General features: G+C 41.0%; 1 protein-coding gene across 2 annotated transcripts in view; it reads right to left on the reverse strand.

Annotated features, from left to right (window-relative positions):
* The window catches only part of RNF130 (ring finger protein 130), a 77,110-nt gene extending 49,233 nt beyond the window's left edge, over positions 1-27,877 (reverse strand). For both annotated transcript variants that reach the window (XM_019535208.1, XM_019535206.1), the window contains exons 1-2: positions 27,618-27,877; positions 17,077-17,271 (exon numbers count right to left, since the gene is read on the reverse strand). In XM_019535208.1, coding sequence (XP_019390753.1) covers positions 17,077-17,271; positions 27,618-27,858 — 436 coding nt within the window. In that variant the 5' untranslated portion in view covers positions 27,859-27,877. The remainder of the gene's footprint in view (positions 1-17,076; positions 17,272-27,617) is intronic.
* Positions 27,878-27,883: the final 6 nt, after the last annotated feature.

Here is a 27,883-nt window from a genome sequence, read left to right on the forward strand (position 1 = left end):
GGGGGGGGGGAGAGAGAGAGAGAGAGAGAGAGAGAGAGAGAGAGAAGAGAGAGAGAGAGAGAGAGAGAACCTGTGCAGAAAAAAGCGGGGAGGTGCATGTGGCAGTGCACCCCAAACTGGAATCTAGCTGGCTGGAGCCACACTCTGGCTGCCAGCCAGGCTCCCAGATGCAGGAGCACCATGGGTGCAGCTTCCTAGGCCTCCAGGCAAGGCTGTTGGGGCCAGTACAGTTGGTGGCCCCAGCTTCCACTACCCCACCTGGGGTAACCTGCCATGTGCCAGAGGGCATGTGGCACAAACATTCCCCAGAGACAAGCAGCAGTGGCACAAGTTGTGCCACTTCTTGTCCTCAGGGAAACAGATGTCCGCACTTGTGTGAACGTGGCCACTGTAACTGAATCTGATCCAGTATGCCATTCCTTATTCTCTCCTACTGCTAAAAATGTGACTTGAAGAGTTAGTCACCTCTGACTGGATGAAAATTTTTCAGGTAATACAGTAGGATGCCTACAAGCATCCAACTGAATAAATCAATGCTTGGAGCGAAGCAGAGAAATACTGTGGAAAAATCTCTTTCAAAGAGGTTGTGCTTTTTTTTTTTTGTTTTTTTGAGAAGCAGGTCGAAACTATATTTCAGCTGGGTGACAGCACTTCAACTATGTCACTGTATACAGCCAGTTATTGGGTACAGTGGTCCAACTGATTTTAGAAAGGGAAACCATCTATGTTGGTTTAGCAATAAAATATGAAGAATTAAGGACTGGCTATTGGCACTAGTTAGTTAAGACGACAATGTCACCAGGACATTTGCTCCTGATGAAGGCAAATCAGGGAGCAGGAAGCCCTGGACAGGACTTGCTTCAGTGAACAAAGCAGAAAAGTGTATGTATAGTGGCATAAATAACCATTATAGTGCACAATGAGGTGGGACATGGAAATGAAGTGGATGGACAGGTTTTTACAGCCAGACCTTCATGGTCACATTACAACTCCACACACACATGATCAGAATGTGCTAAATCAAGTCACAGGAAAACAAAGATCACAATTATGCGTGTCAGTGTTTAACCTCTAAAAGCAAGGTTAAACACAGTTATCATAGCTGGGGAAAAAATAAATTTTAAAAGGACCACCCATTTACTGGAACTTCTCTTTCTATTATATTTATACCATTAAAACATTGAACAATTGCTTAGTATGTACATTTTTACATTAGGATGTCTGTTCTTTTATGGGAGAGAGTGGTACTGGGACTAGAAGAGATGTTACCATATACGGAAAGAGAAAACTGTAAAATAAATAACTGCACATGAAACATTGTGCCCTTATATCCCGCTGAAGCATCCATGTGAAACCATAATATGCCCTTGGGAGCCCCTGGCTGCCTCAAATTTCTGAATGTACAGTGCAACTCCTTTTGGATACTGTTAGACAGGCAATTTTACTGAACAAAACCAGGCAGATCAGCTACCAAGACACTGGTTAAAAGACTGATCTATGGAATAAATTACTTTTGTTCACTTGTTTTTCTTCTAGATACCTGCCAAGCTTTAACATTCAGAAAAGGCCAAGCAGTTTTGGTGGTTCCAGAATGAAGCAGCAGCATTAATGGAGCAAGGACAGTGTTGTAAGTATTGTACTACTTAGGCCACATTCTTACAGTTAGTTACATGTGCTAAACTTTATGCATGCTAATAAGCCTGTTCAAAAGAGCAGAACTAAGTTGGCATGTGTTATGTACGCTAAAGTTCAGTTAGTCCGTCAGATACATTTCTGAAATAAATGGAATTTCCCTTCTCATCATTTGAAGTCCTCTTTCTAAAAATGGATTATTAGATTATAAAATCTTGTAACATGTTCTTCTGAAATCATATATAGGCATTCCAAAATAAAAACTGCAATACATGCATTTCTCCTTCCTGCACTAAAGCCACCACCTTTTATTCTTACAGTCCCTTGCTGCAATTTCTCTAATCTAGCAGCTATAATTATTTTCTCACTTAGTAGGCTACTGGTTATATCATCAATTATATGTAAAGCTGTGTAAATGCAGGGTCAGAGTTGCCCAGAAACTGGAATATTAATTACTGGTAAATGAGAAGTGACCAAGATGTGAAAAAATGTACTTGCAAACAGTTTGTTAGGCTCTGAGCAACAGTGGTGTTTTATCTTGCTCTTCTGTATGTATTCGAGTCATTACTTTCATAGTCACATGCATGCATGATGTGAGCAAAGTTAACGGGCAATGCGCCGAACTTATAAAGCAATTACTATTTTTCACATTTAACCATCTTGGCATCTCCGAATGCTTACAGCCTACAAGGGTCTGCAAGGCATTCCACAGAATCACAGAAGTAGGGTCAGAAGGGACCTTGTAGATCTTCAAGTCCAATGCCCCCCCACCTGGGCAGGAGAAAAACTGGGCTCAAATGACTCCAGCCAGGTAGAAATCAAGCCTCCTCTTAAAGACCCCCAGGGTACGAGCCAGCACCACTTCCCTTGGAAGTTGGTTCCAGCTCCTAGTTGCCCTGACCGTGAAGCAGTGCCTCCTGATGTCTAGTCTGAACCTCCTCTCTAACAACTTGTGGCCGTTATTCCTTGTTATGCCAGGGGGCGCTCAGGGAAACAAGATCTCTCCCAAAAATGCACTAGCATTTAAATGCACTCGCATCTCTGAATGCTGGTAGTCTATTGTCTTCCAAAGATAAGTAACACCTCAAAACCAGCAGATCACATCCAAAGTAAGATTTATGTTATATACTTATACACATGCCAGATGTCTGCTCCAATGCATGATAATTAGCACACAATTAAATACAGCAGCCTCCGTGTCATGTCTATTCAGTGTCCCTGAACTTCAAAATGGCACCAGAGGTGCTTTAACTAAAGCTCGTTGAAGATGAAGGATCTGATCTTGAGAGGTGCTGAGCATTCAAGACTCTCAATATCCCTAGACACCACAGATGGTTAGCAACTAAGGATTAAGGCCAAGTCACCAAATTCATGTTACAGGACATTTGTACGCAACTCTCCCACACCCTCCTCCCCATAATTACATTGACATGGATAATACCAGACTGATCCTATTTCACAGTCCTTTTGTTTCTGGGCTGCAGATAGTCAGTATACATAATTAATAAATCTTTTATTCAGGCTGATGGTCCCAGGTATAACTATAAACTGCATCTGACTGGAAGGCTTGGTGGCAACATAGTGGAGCTAGCTGTGGTGGGGTAGCTCCTATAAAATACCACAAGGTTGCAAACTCTAGAGTAAGGCAAATATCAGGCGCCTCCCCCACTGCCTGGTGGGCAGTCCTTGGCTGGAGAAAGGACAAGAGCCATCACCCTGGCAGAAACATGCCTTTGCCGAGGCATCTGGCAGTCAGCAGCAGTTCTTATCTGTCGCTCTCTAGCAGCAGCTACAAACATCGAGGCACTGAACATCTGGACTCGGTCTGGCCTTTGGATTTTGTCTCAATGGCCTGAAGGGGAGGGGTGATAGGTCTTGGGGAGCCTCCACTCCTCCACACTTCTGCCTAGGCAAGAGGCGCAATGTCCATGTCCAAGGTCTTGGTGCAATGGTCACAGGACTCTGAACAAGTGGATTCATAAGGCGCTCGCCTAGACCTCCTACATGTACACCATGATCCAGAGGATTGAAGGTAGCCTACTTGTATTCAGGCTTAAAAGAACAGTTCAAAACACCTGAAGTCTTATTGTTCTAGTGAAGCATTATCAAATGTGCACGTTTTGATAAAATTCACTTGCTCATTTTCACTGAAAAGTAAGAGCCTGATTTCAAGAGAACTCAGCTTAGTCACCAAGTTTGTTTGTTTGGAAACGCCACCCCTAAGTGCCATAAGGAAATCTCCTGGATAGTCTACACTTTTGGAAATCTGGCCAAAGTTCCTTACCACTTAGTTTCACACTTTAAAATAAGATGAATTTGCAAGATTAGGGCTTTTTAAAAAAGTATGAATAACTGCTGATATTACATCACAATTGCAGCATTTTTTTGAAAAAATATCTGCAGCAAAAACTGCCACGTAATAAAGAAAACCTGTCAGGTTTACAGTGCTGCACTTCTACTTCACCATGGTGGCAAGAACAACAACAAAACAACTGTGTGACAGTTGCTTCATATCAGACCAAAATAACATTAAAAGGGTATTACAAAAAAAAAGAAGAAAAAATAGATTCCTCTCTCCAGTTCACTGATTGCAAGATAATGCCATTACAACCAATTTAACTGGCCTTGCTAACAAACATTCCCCTACTGCTACCACTACCGTGCGGGTCCCAATTGCAGGAGCACAAGATTCCCAAGCGCCGCCGGCATTTTAACCACAACATCCTGAACATCAGTGGTGCTATTAACTGTGAGAAATTTCTGAGAAAAACAGCTTGCATGGAGAGAACCTGGAAAGATAGCAAGATCATCATAAGGGGATCTCTTTTCAAGACAAGACTACCAGCCTGCAATGGGAAGACATAAGGATAGACTGAAACTATTACTTAGCACATTGTTGTGGCTGCATCTTCTTAGATTAAGGTCGAAAGGGAATACGAGAGGAATCAGAACCCTAGAACAGTTAGCCGGAGGGATCAAATAGCATCTGAATCAATCTGGATAGTGTACTATGTACTTTTAAGAAGTTGTATTTCCTCAAATGAGTCATTTTTATGGATAGCTTTACTTTATAGATTCAGAAAAAGCAGAAGTAACAGATATCGCCATATAAGAGATACAGTTAAAGAGAGGATTGAGGGTGCATATAGACATGTGGGGATGCATACTCCGACATGCTGCAATTACAGTGCCTTGGAGCAGACTCATTAATCCAGCAGATTAATAGTCTGCTGGGGCATGCTAATTAGCATGCTCCAGCAATCTCAGTGTCTTGTGTATTCAATGTCCCCGCAGGGCTAAATGGTGGGGGCACTTACTTAAAGCTTTTTCAATGAGCTTTAGTTCAAGCACCCCATATTTTGAAGTCTGTGGCTGTGTAGTACAGGAAATACAGAAACACAGATCTTGTTCCTTCATTGCAACTATACAGAGCTATGCATCTAGATTGGCTTTTGCAATATTCTGAAGATTTGCATTTTTAAGCTACTTAATTCTTAAATATCTTCTTCTGAAACCACAGGGATGGTATTAAAATTTATGCAGACTATCTGGAAGAGAAAAAAAATCCTTTACTTACATGATTTAATGGAAGAAACATTGGCTGGAATCTACTGCATTCAATATTCCCCATTTTAGAAAAAGGCAGAGACTCATCTGTCTTTTTCCTTGTGATATATTTTCAATGCTGCACTCCTTAGGATACATAAAAAGTACATAACCACAGCTGAAGAGGCTGCTGCAAACGTGGACTACTGTGCAACAGTTCAGTACACTGAATAAGATGCACAAAAAATACTAACAAACAATAGGCAACACGGAGGTTGCACACACCACATGCAGTCAGGAGATGAACACTTTTTTTTTTTAAATTAGAGTTTACCACTTTGTGGAGAGGACCTAAACTTTGCTCCATGAGCAAACTAAAGCTCTAGAAATGAAGAACTCTCAAACCAAAGCTCTAGAAATGAAGAACTCTCAAACCATGACTCAAGACACAAAGGTTTCCCCTTTGGGGCAAATTTAGTCAGCACTATGTCTAACAGCAGAATGTATCTATTTAACCAAAAACAGCACTGCTGGTGCTAAAAGCTGAACTTTAGGCTTCCGACTGCTGTGTTTATATGCTACAGGAAGTAACCTTACTCTGTAAATTCTTTTTACAACAGGAATCGTACCGCCTTCCCAAAAAGCAGACATTTGGCATATGGGCAACAATGAAATCATAGGGATCTTAGCTTACAGGAGCTGCAGGCCCTGGCAAATATCACCAAAATTTGCTGACATGTTTCAGTATCTTGGATTAATGGTTCTCAATGGCACTACTATGACAGATGTGGTTAGCAGTTCACTAAATTCCTGTTCTCTTCTTTAAGAGAGGGGAATGACATTAAGACAAAGAACTACAACCAGAAAGCATCAGCAGCTTTCCAAAGAGTGGAACTGTGGTATTTTCAAGAAGCAGCAAAGTTGTATTATGTACTAGTTTAACAAGGAAAATATTTAACAAGATATTTTTCCATATCCCCAGCATATTTAAAAAGCCTTAAAGACAGGAATTTCTTTCCAACAGAACTGCTCCAAGCCTTCAACATAACTTTCTGAATGCAGTGCTTTTAGACCACCATTATGAACTGACAAGCCCAACGTGTTATTAAAGGGGTTTTTAGATTAAAGGGGTTTTTAGACGGCAAAACAAGAGACCTATTTTTTTGCCCAAATTCTTGGCTACCTTTAAAATGTTAACTGTTGGGACCTGAATTGGTTAAATCGCATTATTCAGTTCTGCCACTCACTGAAGCATTAAGTGGATGGCCATGCATGAGTGACATTTCAAGTCTAGAAAGGCATATCTGGCTTCTGGGTACATCTGTCTCTTCACTATACCCATGGCTTCAAAAAATGAATGTGGTCTAACAGAAGGCCTCATCTGCAGAAACATGCATGTCTAGTCACATACATGTATAGTCCTAGTATGAAAACAATGTCACTGTATTAAGGACTATAGATTTTCCTCCTCAAAAAATTCAGGAAGCATGCATCTCACTGCCTAGCGTAACTCACCTACACTACTTAAAAACCATTTTAAATGTATTGTTATTAAACCCCTTTTGTTTAATGAGGGAAGTGTCCAGTTCTTCCCTAAGTCTTGCTCATCATCATATTCGCTCTACTTCAAGTCACCATTCTGCTATTTTACCATCTCACAGAGGTATTGGGAGCAAGTCCCAGGAGGTAAGACTAGCACCAAAACTACTATGGAGTTTAATTTTAAATTGCAAGGACAGTTTCTTTTGCGCTCTTCCCCACCCCCACTGACCTCTTAGACTACTGCCTGGTTCTTAAAAATCAAACAGTGAAATAGCCAAGATTATTCCTCTTATAGTATATTTTTTTCTGGATGCGGAGCATGTTGCCTTCTGGAAACAGGTTTGTTTTTAGTAATGCTTCTAGATAAAGTCTTGGAGAATCTAAAGGGATCTCAGTGCAGCGAAAGCAGCTATAATATAAAGATGCTCCTTAATGCAAGAGACTGAGGAAATAGGGAATTGGGAGATTGTCCCTGAGATAGAGAATAGCTAGTTAGAGACATGCAAAGAGTCTGCAGAGGTTGCCTACTGCTCACATTAAAAGCTGTTGTTTAGTTCTTCTCAATCACGTACGCCTGTCTATGCTTTCATTGAACCCTATGATCGCTACTCTCAGGAAATATTAAGTGATAGAAATTATATTCAAAAGGCAACCTAACCCTTTTGCCTGTTAATTCTTTCTAAGCAGGACAAAAAAAAGCTGGAGAAACAGGGATGAGGCAGCTGAACTTTGCAACACATCTACAAACCCCTCACACAATAGTTACCATCTCCACCACATGCTGCTTCTATCCATCTGCTTGACCCTGCAAGGCTGGAATCTGAAAGAGAGCTGGTGAAGAAAGTCCCTTTTATTCCAGCATACTTATGAGAACTGTTCATATTCCTTTTCTGAAACAGATCTGTTAACATCTGTCTTTTCAGTGAAGCATTCATTTCCTTCAGACCAGTGGTTCTCAACCTTTTTAGACTCAAGGCACCCTTCAGAAAAAAAAAAATGTCAGCCCTTAGGTTTTCACTCATTTTTTGACTGCAGAAAAATAAGTGCAGTTCTTCTGTTACAAAGCACTCAGAAAAACTACAACAGGTCAGAATGGTTTAACCACTATGGATTCCCAGTTGAAATCTCTGGGCTTACTCTGAGAGTCATGTTGCACACACAACAGTGCTGACACTGCATGGCACCCCACAGCACTCTTGAAAGGATCTTCAGGTACCGCAGGGTGCCACAGCACCTTGGCTGAAAAATCACTATGTTATTCTGACCTCTTTTTGAGTCAAACTAGCACCTTCTGCAGTGGGCAAAATCTCACAAAATGCCTACTCCAAACTTACATTTTTTGGAGGACAATTCTGTTATACTGGAGATATGTACCTGCTTCCTGTGACCTCATGTGATTTCAACTATGTCTGTCATGCATGCCTGTCTCCCGGAGTGCTATTAAGAATCCTGTTAACATTTCAAGTGTAGTCTGAATGATAGCTGTGCTTGCCTCTGGAATAAAACAGAGACTCAACACAGGTGTTGATCAGAGGACATGCATCTAGCAAGATAAGAGACTGAAGTAGTAAAAGGCAATTTATCAGAGGGGCACACAACCGCTTAATCATGCAGCTGTCATTAATAAGAGTCATGCCATGTACCGATCTGAAAACTTACCTATATGCAACGTGTAGCTTAGTTAGCTGTAGCCTTCTTAGAAATGCATTATGCATTGCAACTCACCAGGTTTGTCTTTTAAGTAAATATGGCTACTATAAAAAATCATAAAGGATACCTTTTGTTTTTAATTAAAACAAAAAGATGCAGAAAAAGAAAGAGGGTGATAAATCTGAAAAGTCATTCAGTATTTCTGGGTTGCATGTTTATTTATAATTAAATTGCATGACAAAAACCAGCATGAATGTTGAATAGTGCCTGTCCTTGAGAGGAAGCAGCTTTATCAGAAAGTCACGGCAGAAATGTCTTTACCACTCTCCTCCCCCCATCAATTTGCATATATGTTTTCCCCCTTTGTTCAAATTAATTTTATTGGACAGATACGGAAACAATGAACTTGCAGTAAGACTGCAAATGGGGTTCTCACTGTTGGGAAATCAGCAAAGCTAACAAGCAAGGAATGAAAGAGATAGGAAGTCTTGAGCCAATGCAAAACTTTAGAGTTAGAACAGCTTAAGACTAAATCAATTCCAGAAAACTGCAAATGAAAAAGGGAAATAATCAATGACGAAAATCTACTCTACATCTCACAAAATCCCCATTTGAGTATTCTTGCTAGTATGAAATTAGAGGGTAAAACAGCGAGTGACTTCTACAAGCCACTGAAAGGAAGTCTTTTGGAATTTTTTTCCTCCTTATTAACTAAATATTATAAGATGAACTGATGCCAGCAGAGCTGGAGAAATGACAAGATGCATATGCTACTTATCCTGCAAATGAGAAAGTGAAATCTAATAACGTTTCTGGTTTTTCTGGCAACTTCTTCATTTCATCCTATTCATAGCTCAGTGAAGTCAATTAAATGCAAAGCAGCATGCTTCCTAACTGATTAGCAAGCTATTCATATTAATATATTTGGGGGTTCAATATTTTTGAGGAAAGCACTAGTACTCATTGGAAAGGTTTTCTACACACCACTTTCAAGGGGTTTGCCATGGAAACACAATGTAATACTTCAGTATTTGAAGCACGCCTGGTCAACTAGCTTCTAGCTACGTAGTCATTTGCCTTACATGCCATTGCCGTCTATGAAGGGGGACTGATACGGACTACTGCTACGGGCAAACAGTGGTCCTCCTCTTTATTGTGAAGTCACACTGTACCATAATTGAGGTTATGCAGTTTGCAATTCAACAGAAATGAGAAATAAACTGTAGAAGTGGAAAAGCAATAGACCTCACATAGTATCTGAAATGGCCAAAACGGTTTTTATGAATTAATTTACTGCTCGAAAAATAACCTGCCAGAAGTGACTACTTGTAAATATTTTAGAAGGCGTTAATGCCTCTTTTAGATCCTTGCGATCTGTTTGCGTGCGTTTGTTACCTTTATATATAACATGCTGATTAGATCAGTGTCATTTACGAACAGATCTGCAGCTTGGGGGTAGGGTGGGTATAATTTCCTGCACTTTTAAGTTGGTGGCAAATCTATACACTCCAAGTTAGCAAAGACATATAGCCACTCATGAAACACCATTCTTGAATTGAGAAAGAGCAAATTATATTCAAAACCTCTTTCTGAATTACTGTTGGTTAAATTTCTATGCCTTTTGCCACACTAGCAAAACCAACACCAAGTTGCCTACCTTACAGAGCTTTATCTATTTAAGGAATAAAGAAGAATTTAAATGCTAAATCTGTATCTCTAAATATTAAAAGTAATACATTCCCCAACTTCAAAAGCACACTCTAATAAAACCTTAACCATGACTTCCAACAACGTACAGCAGAGTAACTTCTCAACTGCACGGAAATTGTGCCAATCTTTTGACCGAAGACAGCACGAAATCACTTGTTAAAGATTTCCCTGAGTTACTTCATATTGCAGAAATTGTAAGTAGTCTGGATCAAGGGAGGCTCAACCCCACAGACCATGGGCCAGATCTAGTCCCCAAGGCTTGTCATCCAGCCCACATAGCTCCCCAAAGATCTGTGGAGATCCCCATGGACCACGGCACAGTAGATCATGCCTGATCCCAGCATGCGGCAGAATTGGGCAGGGGTGATACAGGGTCCATGGAGTCCAGTCCTGGCCAGGTGGAGGCAGCCCACGGCCTAATCCAGACCTCACACCAGTCATCTGACCCATGGGACACAAAACTGTGAGCACCACTGGTCTGTACCTACAAGATCACAATTACCAAAGTTAGCTAGAGCAATGAGAGGAGACTTAACAGGAAGCACACTAGTAAGGGTTTCAAAGCATTTCAGATTCAGCACAGGAGAACAGGACAGGAAGTAACTATACACAGACTATACCAGCAGGGGACATCTCCAACTTCAGCTATATAGATTACCTATAAGACTTCTCAATTTCTCAGACTCTTTCAAATAATAACAGGTCTCTTCACTTTAAATTACATGCGTGTCCACTTCCTGTTGCATTACCATTAATTGCTCTTCTTGGCCTGCTGCTCACAAACAGGGAAGAACTGGGGGGATGTAGTAGCGGATGGCAACTTGGGCAGCAGTGACCATGAGATGGTTGAGTTCCGGATCCTGAGGAAAGAAAGGATGGAGAGCAGCAAGGAAAGGACCCTAGACTTCAGAAATGCAGACTTCGACTCACTCAGGGACCTCATGGGCAGGGTCCCCTGGGAAGCCAGACTGAGGGGCAGAGGAGTCTAGGAGAGCTGGCTGTACTTCAAAGAAGCCTTACTGAGAGTGCAGGAACAAACCATCCCGACGCACAGGAAGAGTAGCAAGCATGGCAGAAGACCAGCTTGGTTTAGCAGGGGATTCTTCAGTAAACTAAATCACAAAAAGGAAGCCTATAAGAAGTGGAAACTTGGACAGATAACTAGGGCAAAATACAAGAGCACTGCTTGGGTATGCAGGGATGAAATCAGGAAGACCAAAGTGCAACTGGAGTCCAGTCACTTACCATTTTACCTTGCGTAACCTGCAATAATTAAAATTGTGTATTAGCAAGAGGCAACAGTGCAAACTTCTCTTCCTTGCCCCAATATCAACCCTGAATCTTGACTTGAAACCACTACCCTTTGGAGGCAAAAGCATAGTTACTTTTATATATTCGTTCCCTTCTTTAATGCCCAAGTGCCAACAAGCAGTATCATGGCAATTTAAATGAAAGGTTCTTAACATGTACAATGCCAACCTTGAACCCTCAATGACACAAATGAAAGAGCCATCAGGTGGCAATGACAAGCCACTACTGTCCCCATTCTGCCTTTAAATTTGAGACCTAAACTTATAAATTCTCATCTTTGATTGCATTTTAGAACAGACATGAATCCTGCTTTCTTAACCACTCTTCTGTCAGATGGAGACCAACTATATACTATCCTGGGGGAAGTACATCCTCCAAAAAAGTTAACACGCCTTTCTTACAGCACAAAGACTTATGGCAGAGAATCTGCCTACATACCATGCCAAACAGAGATGCTTGAAAAAGGAACAGATTATTTAGCCAAAAATGCAATGAAGCCACATCAAGATCAATATCTGCAAGTTTGTCCTGAAGCCTTTCAACACTTAATCTTGGACAATTACCCACCCAGGATCAGCTATTATGCTAAATACAGAGTAAAGACTTAAATGAATCTTCTTAACACAAGCGATACCATTCATCCATCACTGGAATTTGGTAATTTTTATATTGTTGTTTTGAGTCTCCATTTAGATGAGTTTTATTTTAAGTGCTTAAAAAAAAAAAAAAAAGAGAGAAGAAAGAACCTATACTAACCTCTAGAATAAAAATGACAGAACTTTATAGAATAAAAATTCCAAGAAGTTAATGGAGTAAAATTGCTACAATTTGAGAATTAATCATAGTTTCTACAGCAATTTTTTTTAAATGAACATTTAACGTTAAAGTGTTAGTTTACCTGCACTTCCTTCCCATTCCCATAATTGATTATAATGGGACAGCTACTAAATATTTTCTTCCACCACATATGCACTCACTACATTAGATAGTATTTGTTCTGCTTGAGTAGAAGTAGCAAACAAAACCACCCATAAAGCTGCCTTCCTGCCAGTAATATCATAGCCTGTAAAACCTGTGCTGGGAAGGATGTCCTCTATTGAGAAAATGAAGGGCATTTACCAGGTTATGCAAAATGTACATGTTTTACTGTAGGTATATAGACAGGGGAAGCAAGATAAAATTTGCTGCAACTCAAGTCAGCAGAATTTTTTGGTTTTAGAAGTGGATACAAACTTAGTAAGGTCAATGCCTCTTTTGCAATTGGGCCCTGGGTGACAGCAGCACTAAAACCCAAGAGTCAAAGACAATATACTATTACAGCACCAATGAGCAGGGGAAGGGAGGAACAACTCTTAATGTTAAAAGAGCCAATTGTTTTCAAGTGACGCATGAAAATGTTTTTTGATTGAAGAGTGGTGATGGCTGACATGTGGCCACCAGAAAGGTTTTGTATTCTGTTGAAGCAACGTGTGGATTACATACATGCACACAGACGTCTGTACCCTTTTTTTCTTCAAGATGTGCATTTAGCCTCAAAACAGAACACAACATGGATGAAACCTTCATGAATATGCTAAAATAAACAGACCTGCAGGAGGGCCGCTTGCTCACATCTGCAGGGAAATAGGTGCCCTCTGAAGGGCAACATAATGTTAAAAACTGAATAGATAAAGGATTACCTTTACATGCAAGACTTGTATGTCCAAGACTCAACTAATCTGGGTCTCATCTCATTAAGAAAGTAGAGCAGATGAGATCACCCATGGTGCCTGAACAGGAGGAGTAGAGTTGGAGGAAAAAGGCAAGGGATCCTTTGTTAACCCTATTCAATGACTGGACACGGTGAAGTTCAGAACATGCAAGAATATTTTCTATTTCTCCAGACTTATGGGGAAGAGGGCTGATGTGGGAGAAGATAACAACTGAGGGAACAGCTGCCACATCATCTCAGAAGGATACAGATGTGGTACGTTAGGTTTGTGGGCCTGATTGGAATGGGAGCAAACTAAACTGTGCTTTCAAAATAAAGGCAGCATAAGCAAACCAATATTTTTGTATGCAGCCCTGCCTCTTGTATTGCTCTGCATCCCTGGGCTGTTTGCATGGGTCCCAAGCACTATCAGACCAGGATCAAGCACGTACATGGCCCACAGAAAATGTGTCCTGCACAGCTTCTGTTCTCCCTGCTTTCCTTCTCTGGAAGAACAGAATATGCCCTTTGAATATCTCAGAAAGCCTACGAAGCAAACACACAGCATGCATTTAGCAGCACTGGGCTGCATCTAGTAGACCCTTGTGCAGTCAAACTGAGAAAGGGGACATCCTAAATGCCCTATGGAAACTGTGTAATAACTGAGAGTACTGGAAAACTGGCATGGAAAAATGAGTGCGTCTCATGTCTATTTACCTATCAAATAACTTTATTTTAAGAACACCTACTTGGTTAGACTAGTTAGACAACAACTGTCACAGCCATGGAAAGTCAAGCCCTGCTGAGTGGGAAACTGCAAAGAAACAAGGTAATGGACTTCAGTATCTTGTTAGTGCAGAGAATGCCAGACTCCTTACAAAATGACCAGCAAGGAATATAGGTAATAGTACAGGGAACTGAAGGGTCAAAACCTGAGAATATTATGCTGAGTTACAGAGATTCACCTAAAAGACAGTAAGATTCATAAGTCAGAATACTTGAGCCATTATATAGATGGATTCACAGTGGGTAGGAAGCTTGGAGGACTAGACTACACAGCTATGAAGTGTGTCCTCTCTGACATCCATTTTAGTGATGAATTGAAGTTACAGCAATGACTAGTCTAGATATCACAATTGCCACATCTATAAAACTGCTGTTTCCCCACTGACAATTAAATTTTGCTTAGGTCAGCAAATAATATGACTCATAAAACAATGTTGTAGCCCTATACAGAGTCTCCAATGCTTGTTCTCAAGACAAAGTAAAATACAGTTGTGTTCTACTTTATTACCACGACATTTAATACTGACATTAAATTAAAGCCGAGATAGCACATTATTTTGAATTTGCTAAGCAGTTTGAATTGTTCAAGTCTAATATCTGGTTCAGTTGGTACTGACAGGTCTCAATCAGCAAATGAGCCTGTTTTACTGTATTAGGGCCAGTACACAACAAAAAATGGCCCCTGCCTCAAGTAACTTCAGGATGCAACATGCATTTTTTGTGATTAATATTTTTATCTCCTCATGCAAAGATTAACTTAAATTACATGTGGCATAAAAAAGGTGGGGAACTAAAGGAAGCACATTGTAAAACATTTATTTTTCAAACATAAACCACCCATGTAATGATATCATGAGTCTCTGCCCTTGTGACTCCTCACTAATGGTTCTTGGGTCCTTACAGTTTGAAGAATTACATTAAGATGTCAGCCCCAAGACCTACTGAAGGACTCTTCCAAGGAACTAAACTGGTACTTGTGCTGAAGTGCTGAGTGAACTTTAATTTTCCCTTTAACAAATGGACACATTCATAACTACACAATGTATGTACCAAACTCAATGAATTAGGATCCTCTCTCTCAAGGGCCACCTTATGTTTCCCTTAACATTCAATATTTGAGTTACCTCTCTAGGCTTTACTTGGTAACTGAAATGCTACCGTCAATGTTTTAGCGCAGGGGTGGTCAACCTCTGGCCTGCAAGCCAAATGTGGCCTGTGGAGCCTTGGCATCTGGCCCACAGGGCTCCCCAAGGGTGAGGAAATTTGGTGGTAGGGGAACACTGGCAGTTAATACTGCCACCCCTCCCCTGCTGCCAAATTCCCAAGTTCTGTGCAGCATATTGGACATGGGGTACATCCCTTCCACCCATATGGTTAGATCAGGGCCAGGCCATGCCCTCTTCTTGCAGGGCTGAATCAGGGATAAACCACATCCTTTCCCTGCCACGGCCTGATTGGGGCTGGGCCAAGCCCCATCCCCCAGAGACTTGGGCCATGCCCTCTCCACTCCCATGGGGCCAGGTTGGGCCAGACTGATCCCTCTTCCCCCTCTGTGCTGCCAGATGGGGACCTGCAATATCTGCCCCGGGTGCCGGATCAGAACCACCACTAGGACCTGGGTCACAGAGAGACTGGGCACCATCCATCTGGCACACCAGGTAAAAAGGTTGGGCACCACTGCTTTAGCACAAGTCTCTCCAATCTTGGATGTTCCTATAGTTCCCTTCCTGACAGACCTGTCTAGACTTTCCTCTTTTCTTAAAGGTCACGCCTACTGAATAACTTATAGGAGGAGGAAAAGCGTAAGTCAGTAGAATGTGGTCAAGGACTTTATATGCAGCATTCTACTATTTATTAACAGGGTAGAAGCAACAAATTGTTTTAAATCTATAGGTACAGTTGTTGATATAGTTTATTACAAAAGGTATCAATAGGTGCACTATCAGGACTTCCAATTCATTAGGAGCATTAGAAACCACAAAACATACGTATTGCTAAATACAGGCAGTAGGCACTTCAAAGTCTTACCCACTGGCCCTGAAAAGGCAGAGATCAAAACTGAAAGGTTTAAGGGGAAACTACATAAGCAGAGGAGACAAAGAATAAAGATGTCCCACAGAAGGAAGATGTAGAAAGTGTTTTAATAGAACAAAGCAAAAGACAGCTAGCAAGAGTTATGAACATAGGTACTGGGTAGTTTCCTCTGTATGAGATTTTGCTCAAATCCCAAATTAGGTATTCAAGAGACTATATAGTTCCCTTAGCAAAGCATATTTAAAACTATTTCACACGTGGGTTCCACAATGTGCAAATTGATCATTTGCAGATTCCAACTTCTACAACCATTTCCTCTCTGTTTAAAAAGAAATGCACTGAAACAATTTTAGAAGAATATTTAGAGGAAACAGCCATCAGAAACGTATGAAACTTTTCAGGGAAGGGAAGGATGAAGACAACTCAAAACAGACATTCTTCTGCAAAAATAAAGCAAAATTTTGTCCGGGCTTGAAAAATTTACAAAAAATGTGTTTCAGTTGTGGGAAAATGCAAAAGGAACAAGTTCTAACTACCAAAAACAATCACTAGCAACACCAACATTATCCATGTGGACTATTCTAGTAAAATGAAAATCTGCAGAGATCCAAGACCATTAATGCATCAAACCTCAAACGGATACTTCTAGATTATATTTAGAGGCATGTTTCTTTCAAGCATGTGCACCTTGTTAGGGCAGTACAACAGTCAGGTACATTTATTGGCTTGGACCATCAGAAGAGAACTAGGCTGTCACCAAAAAGGGGTGTGTAGAACACAATTTTTGCACCATCTCCTATAGGCTCTTTTGAAAACCCAAGCTTAAAACAACCAGTGAGAGACAACTATAAACATTCGCTACTCCCCTATGCTTTGTAAAAGTTATAGCTCTTCTTGTATTCAAGAATGTTGTCTCCCATAAACTTCACAAGTGACAGCTCTAAAATCCACCAAAAAGGAAGGAGATAAAAGTTACTTGGTAGACAGGCATTCCCTTTGGAGTATAGCTCCAAATGCATTCATTTCACTGTATTATATACGTATGCACATCTTCAAAGAACAGAGGGACAAGTGCTTTCAATCAGTATTGTGCGTATGCTTTAGAAACAGCATACCTGGCAGAAAAAACATGAAGTTTTAGGAAGTGAAAGGTGAATGAATTCTGTTCTATTTACCTTGATGGGTCATAGTGACGGGCTCTTCACTGGATACGTTGTTGTAAATGACCACCGCTGTGGCATTGTGTGAAGCTGCTCGCAATATTTTCTCTCTAAAAGTACAATTTCCTCGTTGCAGCAAGGCAATCCACTGCTTGGTGTTTGGTGGAACATTGAAACGAGTTCGTGGATCACACCCCAAACGATCCGCAACTAAGGGAAAAACATTTATATATTTACAGGTGCATTCCGACAGGCTAAAGTCAAACAGTAAAGCAGAAAACAAACAGTTGTCACAGAACCCAGTTGGCTTAAGCAAGAAAGCTTAGACTGTTCTGTTACCGAAGACTAAAACTATGTGCATATTTATAGGAGAGGTCCTCCTTGGAAATATTTTTAACACATAGGAAGCTGTGAATATACCTGAGAATTTGGCTCACTGACCAACTGTTAGACATTCATAACGCTTGGGCAGTCAGTATAATGAATTTATATTTAAATCAATACCTGTATGGGAGGGAAAAACATTAGAATATGGTTCAGATGCTGTAAGCATTTAACAAACAGCAGCTTATCATTCACCATCACATTTTTCTTTCCAATCATTCCAGTGTAAAGTGTGGCCAGACAGAGAGAAAATAGGATTTTTGAACTGGCTATGCCATGCAGACACTAGTCTTTATAACTGGTGACTTGTTCTTGGGCTTGCAAAACTTCAGCTGCCCTCGTCAAATAAATGCATGTGGCCCCTGAAGCCCATTTAAATTAATTTAAAAAGTCACTGAGAAAGACATGCTGCAACCAAGTTACTGTACCAGTATGAAAGAATTCTGCTATTATAGCTCTTACATTACAGAAACCGCAAATCCCAATTACACCTTTAATTTTAACACCCACAGCAAATTTTTCCTGTTGTGCTCTTTCCAATCTTACTATGAAAACAGGAGTGTCATGCAATTTCTCCTGGGGTTCACTAACAAGATTAACTGACCCACTATACAAAAAGGATAAAAAGCAAGGTAATAATATATAGCTTGCAGTAAAACGGCCAACACCCATGAAAAGTAATTCTGTTCACAACAGGAAACTCAGGCAAGAATATTCAAGACTGCACCTAGAGAATTCAACACAGCAGAACCAACAGTAACTTGCAAGACAGCAAAGCAATTGCGTATTTGGGGATCAGTTATCCCTTCCACCTGCCAAAAAAATGCAAGTATGATTGGCTTCCAATGTCAGGTTAGGACCAAGAATTTACTAAAATAAATATAGTACAGCTGAGAACTTCTATTTCCTATATTTCTATAACACAGATAGACTGGTGTTTGCTGGAATATATCAAATGCTCTCCTCTCTGTTTTCACAACTGAGAGAAGGTAAGGGGCAGTTATGTTCATTCACAAGATATCCCATTCTAAGCAGTGTCTTGAATCGAGTTAATTACAGCATTGCCATTTAAGGTCAAACAATACTGTAGATTTGATGTGGCATCCTTAAGATGTGCATTTCCACCCCAGAGACATGCTACATATCAGAAGCTGCAGAATGACTGCACATTTTCTAACTGTGGACAACAAGGACTTCTAAGCTGGGCTCATTTTGTACTTCAGCAATAAAAAAGCCGCCCAAATAAGAATCTAAATACACAGTGATAGCAGTCCATGTAGTCGACAATTAACTACGGCAAAAAAGCTGGTGTAGCATTTCTCCTGATGTAATTTACAGATTCAATGAGCCTGGCTTATATTTGTCTGATCAGCAGCTACAAATCTGACAAAATTCTAAGCATGACAAAAGGAAAGTCATCCACATCAGGTCCAGGTGAGCTGGTATGGAGAGTGGACAAATTTGGGAAATAGCAAAGCTGCTCAACAATTCATGCTAGGCAGGTTGCAGCCAAATACACCATCAATGAGAACCGGAAGGACTAGACAGACTCTTTTAATAGACAGGCTGATGAGAAGCTTTATTTGATTAAAAGAATGTTTTAGACATTCATCAGACCTCTGTAGCAATCAAAATCTGTTAGGCAACAAACTTCCAAGACATTATTACCTAGAAAATGTCTTAGAAAATAGTGAATATAATTATTCTAGCTTACGATTGTGCTAAATCTTTGTAACTCATTTGTCACTAAATCATGAGCACAGGTGCGTAACAAATTCTGGTAAGTTTTTTTTGACAACTACATGGCATTCAGGGACACGAACAGAATGCCACAATTTCTTTCAACCCTTATTTTTTGTTTTATTATATTTTTTAAAAATATATTCAGAGGACAAACTCTTAGTCACTACCTTTTCTTACTGAATTCACCGAATTGGGCAAGATAAAATATCTACTGTACACCTAAAGTGCCAGACATATCAATTTCTGTTGTAAGGGAGGTAGATAACCAAACTAAGTCAGCAAGTATAGTTGTCAATAGTTGTCCATTATCATCCGTCATCTATACTCAGTTGTTCAAAATGCATTTGGGATGTACAATCTTTCACAAGCCTAGAACCTGAATAGATCAGCTGGATGGTCTCCATGACATAATGAAAAGCAATTTAGAGTAATTTTAAATACTAATACAAATCACATATATGAAAAGATCTTATCAGAAGTAATTTGTCATTTCATAATTGTGGAAAATATCAATAGAGAAAGCAATATTTTTGTTTTTCTCATGATAAACAAAGTACCATTATATGAGCTAACTCAGAATAGCAGTTACTTGTCAAGTCTTCCTTGCCCATATCTGCTGCTGTACCAAAACCAACCTGGGCACAATATGAGCATCCTGACAGATTAGGGCAAAAGTCAAATCTGCAACCTACCATCCTCTAAAGTCTACTCAGCCCCACTCAGAAGTCCTTGTGGTCTTATTTTATAAGCCACCCAAACATCTGCACTTCTGCTTTAATTTGGTTGCAGAAGTTCATTTCATACAAGCCTCTTGATTAAACTGAGGAGCCACGTATGACATTGCATCACGCTTCTCTGTCAAATCATTTTGAACTGCAGTTTCCCCTCTTTCAAACTTTATCAGAATTACAGGAAGTTTAAGTGAATACCAGTGGACCCAACTATATGCAATTTCGCCTTTTAGTTACAGGCTTTATTACAGAAGGCAGACAGAACCCACATGAGAGACTGTGAATGACAAGCTGTACTTGTCCAACAACATGAGACCAATAATTTACTATTTTCTTCTTGTTCTGTATTATTTCCATTTCCTGTAAAAGTGAATATTGCAATGCTATTTTGTCACTTTCTTTGGACATGTATTTGCTACTGAAGCTGCTCTAACTTAGTAGCATCACTCAGAAGTATTCAACTGGAATGTCTATCAAGCAAAACACATTATTCCCTGGACACTTGCTTAGAACGCCCTCCCGTCCCCCTCAGAAAAGCACCTTATTATACAAGATAAGGAGTTTCCACAGCCACAATCTGTACAAAAAGCACAATGGCTCATCTTCTCTTTTCCACCCAAAGGCAACTTGCAGTTTTGATTTCTTCTACTGGTAGAATAAAAATCCAGATTTGGAGACTCAAAGACCTCTTTCCTTCCTCTTCTGAAAGCTCTAAACTAGGGGTGCTCAAATTCCAGTCAGCAGGCCAGATCCTGCCTGTGATGCTGTGTCATCTGGCCTGCAGAGCTCCCCATGGGACTGGAAATTTGGCAGCAGGGGAACGGTACCACCACTCTCCAGCCGCCAAATCTCTGGACCGATTAGGAGCCGTAGGCCCTGCGTGCTGGACAGGGTGCTCAAACCCAGCATGTAAGGCCAGGCGGGGGCAGTGCCAGGTCTCCTGGACCCAAACCCAGTGTGTGAAGACTAGGAGGGGGCAGTACCAAGCCTCCAGGACCCAATCCTGGGGCACTGGGTGTAGGAGGGGCATTGCCAGGCCCCAGGACCTAATCTGGCCTGCTGACAGGCCCCTGTGGTACCATCCCTGCTCTACCATCCCAACCTCCCTTCTCATACAAGAACAATGTTATCCACCTTTAATTTGTCCATATGAATTCACACGTGTAAAGGATGATGTTAAGAATGCAAAATAAATCCCTCCTCTAAAAGCTACATTCCACCCATACCAACAACTACAACCAACACCCCTGAAGCAGTCCACCTATATGCGCACGTCTTTCACATTTAGGGAGCTTCAATACAATTGGGTTTAGAAGGTCTTAACAGGCAGATCAAACTCCTGAAAGTCAAGGGAAGAGTGGAAAGTACCATGTTTTCTACAGAAGTTCTGATGACAGTATTATCTTTTTAAAAAGTTGTAAGGGAAATTATCTATTGATAAAGATATTCCCCCATCCTCTCTATGGAGAGCCTTTTATTTCTTTAAAATTAAATTCAATTGAAGTGCATGTGCAGGAAGTAGAAAAACAGTAAGTTGTTCTCCCTAGAAACCATTAAGGTCACTTCATTACTTAGCAGCCAAGCTACTAAGCTCAAAGTGTGAGCTCAAAGATTACATCGGCTTTTTTTTTTGGTTAGTTTAAAAACTCTGATTTTTACCAATATAAAAATGTTCATAGGTTAATGACCACAGCATGTCCCTATAGCAGTAACAGTACTTTCAAAACTCTAAAAATAAAATATAGATGGTCTCTTAATTATGTCCTCTGAAATGTCTTTTAAAAGATAAATAAAGTAGTAAGAAGGTATTTGAAACAGCAGTCATCATAACCATTACAAATATTTTCATAATCAAATATTTGTAATGGTTCAAATATTTTGGAAAATTACAACTTTTGGAGACTTTCCGCTATTAAAATTTCAGTTTTGCTCAGCTAAAGTGACAGAATGTTCTTAAAGTGTTTTCTGCTAGAATATACTATAATTACAACATTACACACAAACTGTTAAGAGAACATTATCACTGCTAAGCCAAGCACCACTCAAAATATAAAGTGCCAGAATTAAGGCAACCTGCACATCCCTCTCTGAACATTATGATGCAGTCTAATTACATGATTATACACTATTTTTTCCACAGAAGTCCACTTCGTACAAGGCACAGGATGGACTAACTGAACTAAAAGTGGTAAGAAGTACTCATCTATAGGACGCCTGCTGCCTTAATTACAGAGAATGGAAGACGCAGTGAATGAGACAGGACTACGGAAAGAAAAAATGATGTTCTGATAGTTAAGTTAGTTATGCTGCCCTGCATAACTGAATTCTGTCCCTACATATACCAGAGCTCCTGTATGATGTAAGTCACTTAACTCAAGAATTTTCATAGTTAGGCACTTTGCATGCTTTTCATTTTTCACTCTCTGGTCAACCTCAAGTGCTGCTGCATACTCATAAATACAAACTGAGATAAGGAAACTATGCCCTGCCACAACACTTGATTTTTTTCAAAGTATAAGAGTCTCAAATGCAGTATCCAAATTTAGTGCACATTTTTACCTTAATTTCTCTTTTGGTTCCTCAAATGTATACCTATTACAATGATATCCCTAAGAGGCAAAGCGAGATTATGAAAACAAATGAATGTTTCTAAAATGCTCAGATAAATGATATAGGAAAACCAAAAGAAAATGAATAATTCTATTCTCAGAGCAGGGTTTGAATATTATGCATTAAAAGAAGGAATGGGGCCACCCACTGAACAAAATTAATCAAAATATTAAATAATTGTTCACTAAGGGTATGGTTTTGCAAACAAATTACTATAGGTAAACTAAAGTGAACTCACAGCATACGAGCTACTCTGACCTTATAGTAAGTGCAAGTAGCTTACTCAGAACAGAAAAAGTGACCTTGTATAGGCTGAAGCATGTGCATGTGGGAATTGTCTGCCAAATAGCTGACACTGGAAGTTCACTCCTTAGCTTACCTAGGAGTTAGCTGCTCAAGTAGCCATGCCTTACATGCACACTCTGGGCGCTGAATTACATACATCCTCCAGAGAAATCCATGAACACATATTATGGTTCAAAAGGGAATTGGCCAGTCAGTCACTTGCAATGCTGTCATTGCCTAACTCTGATGTTACTTTCTTTGTGTTCCTTCTTCTGATCCTAGACTTCTTGCACAGTGCATTCCAATCCCCCTCACTTTGTCCTGGTTGTCACCTGCCCTTCCAAGTCCCAATTATCCTCCCAGTCTTCCTTCTTCCCCTTTCTTGTCCTGATCTACTTCCCTATCACACTCTCCACTGCAGCGCATCTCCTGTTTTGCTCTCTATTCTGTCTGAGCATCAGCAGAGTGCAAAACAGAAAGTCTTGCGATTCTTAATTCCAGTGCCCAGATATGGCTTGAGAAGCAGTTCAGAACAGTCATTACAGGAAAACCCCTTCTCAGCCCCAGGCTGACAGCATGGTCGGTGGGGACAAAACCTTAGGGGGATTTAAACTGCAAAACTCTAGGGAGTTTCTACTGCAACTGTCTCCACCAAAGTTTTTCAAAAGTTTTTAACTTGACCAAATTGACTTATGAGAACAAACTACACATCCCCAGTAGAAATGTTAGAAGAAAATTTCAAGTTCCTTCTCCATACCATGGTGTGCTACAGCTTCTCACTCTGATTTTTACCAATATAAAAGTGTTCATAGCTTAATGACCTCAACATGTCCCCATAGCAGTAACAGTACTTTATAAACACTAAAAATAAAATATAGATGGTCCCTTAATTACATCCTCTGAAATGTCTTTTAAAAGATGAAGAAAGTAGTAAGAAGGTGTTTGAAACAGTATAGACATCATAACCATTACAAATATTCTTGTAGAGATCAACTATATTGGGAAATTACATCCTGGAAAACTACCACCAGAATTAAAAAGTCTTGCTCATCTCAACCTAGCTCTGTTTTCCAGAAGTTACTTATCTGGTTTGACTGAAGTTTTCTGAAGAATTTTAGCTTCAGGCAAGCACTCAGTTTGAATAATTTCAGCTCAAGCTACGAAAATTTGGCAGAGTTACAGGCCACTGAAAATAGGATCTTTGAGAATGTGATTTATTTATGTATTATTAACTGTATAGGCAGACAGAATAAAAACATTAAAATAAAATAGTATGTAACAGAACAAACTTGGTTGGCATTTATACCAGCCCTACTGGTGATAACAAAGAAACTTTAAAACAGGCTTATACAAGATCTTTTATTATTATTGTTCTGTTTTGATGTCAACAGACAGTCTATGCTTTCCATTCTGTACATATTGTAATCTATATTTAGGAAGCTAGTTAAAAGCAATTTTTATTGTTATATGACTGTATTATGTACTTTGTTCTGACGTCTTTAAAAATTAAGCTTTCAAGCCAGTGACAAAGAGAACGAAACCCAAAGACATGCAAACAGAGGATATAATGGTGAATAATATGATAGCTGAGACATTTTTAACATACTATTTGTAGCCTAGGCTGAATGCGACATGAGCAAAATGACCCGACTTACACATTTACAGACTCTAATGTAAATTACTTTTACAAGTATATCTGGGAGGTCGAGGGAGGAGGCAAATGGACAGCTCTTGAGATCCAACCATTTCACCAACAATTTTGATAGATTCATAGATTGTAAGGTCAAAAGGGACCTTGGAAGATCACTCGGTCCAGCCCCCTGCACTAAACAGGAAAGATAACTGGGGGTCAGGTGACCCCAGCAAAGTCACTGTCTAGTCTCCTCTAGACTTGAAGGGACAGGGAAAAAAGCTTGGTGTTAGGACAATTATAGCATACTGTAAGTACAACTTCAAGGGAATGAGGACTCCATGTGGGAGGAGGTACAGTGGACCGAATCTTTTTTTACTATTTATTTTAAAAGGAAGAGTGGCTGATGTAGAAAGTACTGAGTAAGCAAAGGGCCCAGTCATGAGAATCGAATCAAGCATATATTGTTTAATATTATAAGTAGTGGTAACACTTAAAACATCAAGTTTAGTAGTTTAACCTTTTCAGGACTGACTCCAAAGCACTACACACAACTAATTTACTTCCTTCTATGCAGCTAAAGAGAACTATCATATTTGTACACAGAGGCATCTCCATCCCCCAGGCCGGATCCAAACTGAATCAGTAATTCTGAGCAACCAGATTCACATAAGAGTCCATGCGAGACAGTGAATGGAGAGCCTGATACCAAACCCGAACTTCACTACCAGTCTGTCTGCATACATGATCACAGCAGGGACATGGGGCCTTTTCTGCTCACCTCAAGCATGAAGCTGAACCTGGCTGAACAGGACGTATTTCAGCAGAAGATTACACTGTTTATTCTACTTAAGAGGTATTATAACACCTTCTAGCAGACAATAATAAAGGCACTAGGGCAAATGCTGGCAGAGAGCAAACATTAGGGCTCTTATCAAATACAACACATCAGGTGGAAATAAAAAAAGCATGATTATGTCTAAACAGAAGCATCTTGGATCAACTAGGAAAATATGAATTTCAATATTCCCCATGCTAGATGAACGATTGCATGATACTATTATTTTTTACCTATGTGAAACCATGCTGTGGCAAAATTCAAGCAAAACGTGCAAGGCTTAAAGTATACCCTGGAACAATTCTTAAGGGGTTAAGGAGGAGTGGAAGGCAGCTGTGCATACCTTCACAGCCTTCTTTTGACGAGCTGAAGGACTGAATTGAACCTGCTCAGCAACTGATGACATATCAAATTTTAATGATTACACCATGTCAAAACTGCAATAATTCAGAGCTCTGCAATTTCATGATTCACCATGCTACCTAGCTGAAGTTATTCGTCATGCTATGCTTTAGTACAGTATACTAAAAGATGTTTATGGACTGCTAAGATTTTGTTCAGATTTTCTCTTCTTATGGGCTTCCAGTTAAAATACAATCATCCCCCGAACAAGGCCTTTTTCACTCTTTGGCAGGTACTGTATCATATCAGAAAAGACTACTATAAACAGATTTAAAAAAAAAAACTCTCTAGCTGAAACACTTCTATTGCTTAAAGATGCAGCAGTATCATAAACTTAAAAACATCCAAAACATCATGTTTTCAGCCTGGTCAAGCATCAAAATATGCTATTAAGATTTAACACACTAGCTTCGCCCAACCCCCAATTATACTTTAGAAATACATGGCCTGAAAGCATGTTAAGGTATTCTTCATCTCAGCTCTTAAAAAAGTGTACGCCTCCATGATGAGCGTGTAAGGTTACTTTGAAAGAATAATCCATTTTCTGGTCTCTTAAGAAGTCCAGTGTCCAGAAACCAGGCCGGGGCCAGATGCACTCCATCAAGTCAGTCCATTTTCTAAGAAAGGTGGCAATTTGAGAACCTATTGTGATGTACTGTCTACAGCCAGAGAGCAGACATATCTAAGGTAAGAGAAACCATCTTTTTCTAGGTAACGGACTTTAGTTTCAGCTTTGGCTAGATCAGCATAATTAAAAAAACAAGTTAAAACTAGAATAGTTATATTACATTGGCTAAAAACCACCCCCAAACAGCCATTTAAAAAAAAAAAAAAAAAAAATCAGCAAGCAAGCAACTGCCTGTCACGTTTCGGTTTCAGAATGCTAATAAAAGAAATGAGGCTAAAGGCACATCACACCTCTTAAGACGACACTGTCGTGCAAGGGGCACGGTTAAGAGGCTGAGGAGCAGGGCTGGAAGGGGACCTCCGGAGGTCACCCCGATCCAAACCATCCTCTACGAACGCAGCGTCTCGACCCGGTTATCAGACACCAGTCAAGAAGAACCCCCAAGGGTTTCACAGGCCAGAACAGAGCGAGACACAAGGATGAAAAGCTGGGCTGGTTCAGCCACCTTGCAAAAGGCAGGGGGGCAAAAACATCAGTGTGTCAAGCACCGGAAGAGGCTGCCCAGACAGGAGGTGGAAGCTGTATCCTTGGAGGTGTTTCACACCCGGCTAGACAAAGCCTTGGCTGGGATGATGTAGCTGGGGCTGGTCCTGCTTGGAACAGGGGGTTGGACTAGACGTGACCTTCCTCACATTGGATGGTTCAGTTTGGAGCGTACCGGGCTGAGCTAGGCCAGGCCACCCTCGGCTTTGAGGCACTGTTTCTCAGGGCGCTGGTGGAGCGGCTGCATGGCTGGGAGAGCCGCAGATGAGCGTCCTAAGGCAAGACACCCTCCAGCTCCCGGCTGCAAGAGCCCTTGCACAGGGGTGCAAACGGGGAGCAGCTGATGGGGCCTGCGCCTCTTACAAACACAGGCTCCACAAAGACAGAAGTGTGTCTATAAATACACACACACACACATACACACAGGTCTCATGGCTGAGCAGGGACCCTTCTTACACACACACACACACACACACACAGGTCTAATGCTTGTGCAGGGACCCCCGTTACACACACACACATCCCATGGCTGGGCATGGACCCCTGTTACACACACGCACGCAGGTCCCACACTTGTGCAAGGATCCTGTTACACCCTCCCCCTCATTCCACACATAAGTCTCACGGCTGGACAGGGATCCTACCGTTCCCCACACACACACAGGTCTCATGCTTGGGCAGGACCCCGTTCCACACTCACACCCACACAGACAGGTGTGACGCTGAGGCAGGACCCCGCCGTTGGGCCGCGGCGCTACCCACCTCCGTTGATGGGCCCGGGGGCCACGAGCAGGCCCCTGACCTCCACCTTGGGCGAGTCCTGGCCGTAGCGGCCGCGGTCGAGGCGCAGCAGCGCGGGGCCGCCACGCTCGGGGCTGAGCACCGTGACGTTGAGCAGCGCCGTGTAGTACGCCTGGCTCGCGTTGTCGGCGCCCGCCAGCGCCGCGCACCAGGGCAGCAGCACCCAGAGCGGCGCGGGGCAGCGGGCGCGCCGCGGGCTCATGGTGGCGCCGCGGCGCGGGGCTCAC

The sequence above is a fragment of the Crocodylus porosus genome, unplaced genomic scaffold, assembly GCF_001723895.1.
Source record: "Crocodylus porosus isolate Cpor-Errol unplaced genomic scaffold, CroPor_comp1, whole genome shotgun sequence".
NCBI lineage: Eukaryota > Metazoa > Chordata > Crocodylia > Crocodylidae > Crocodylus > Crocodylus porosus.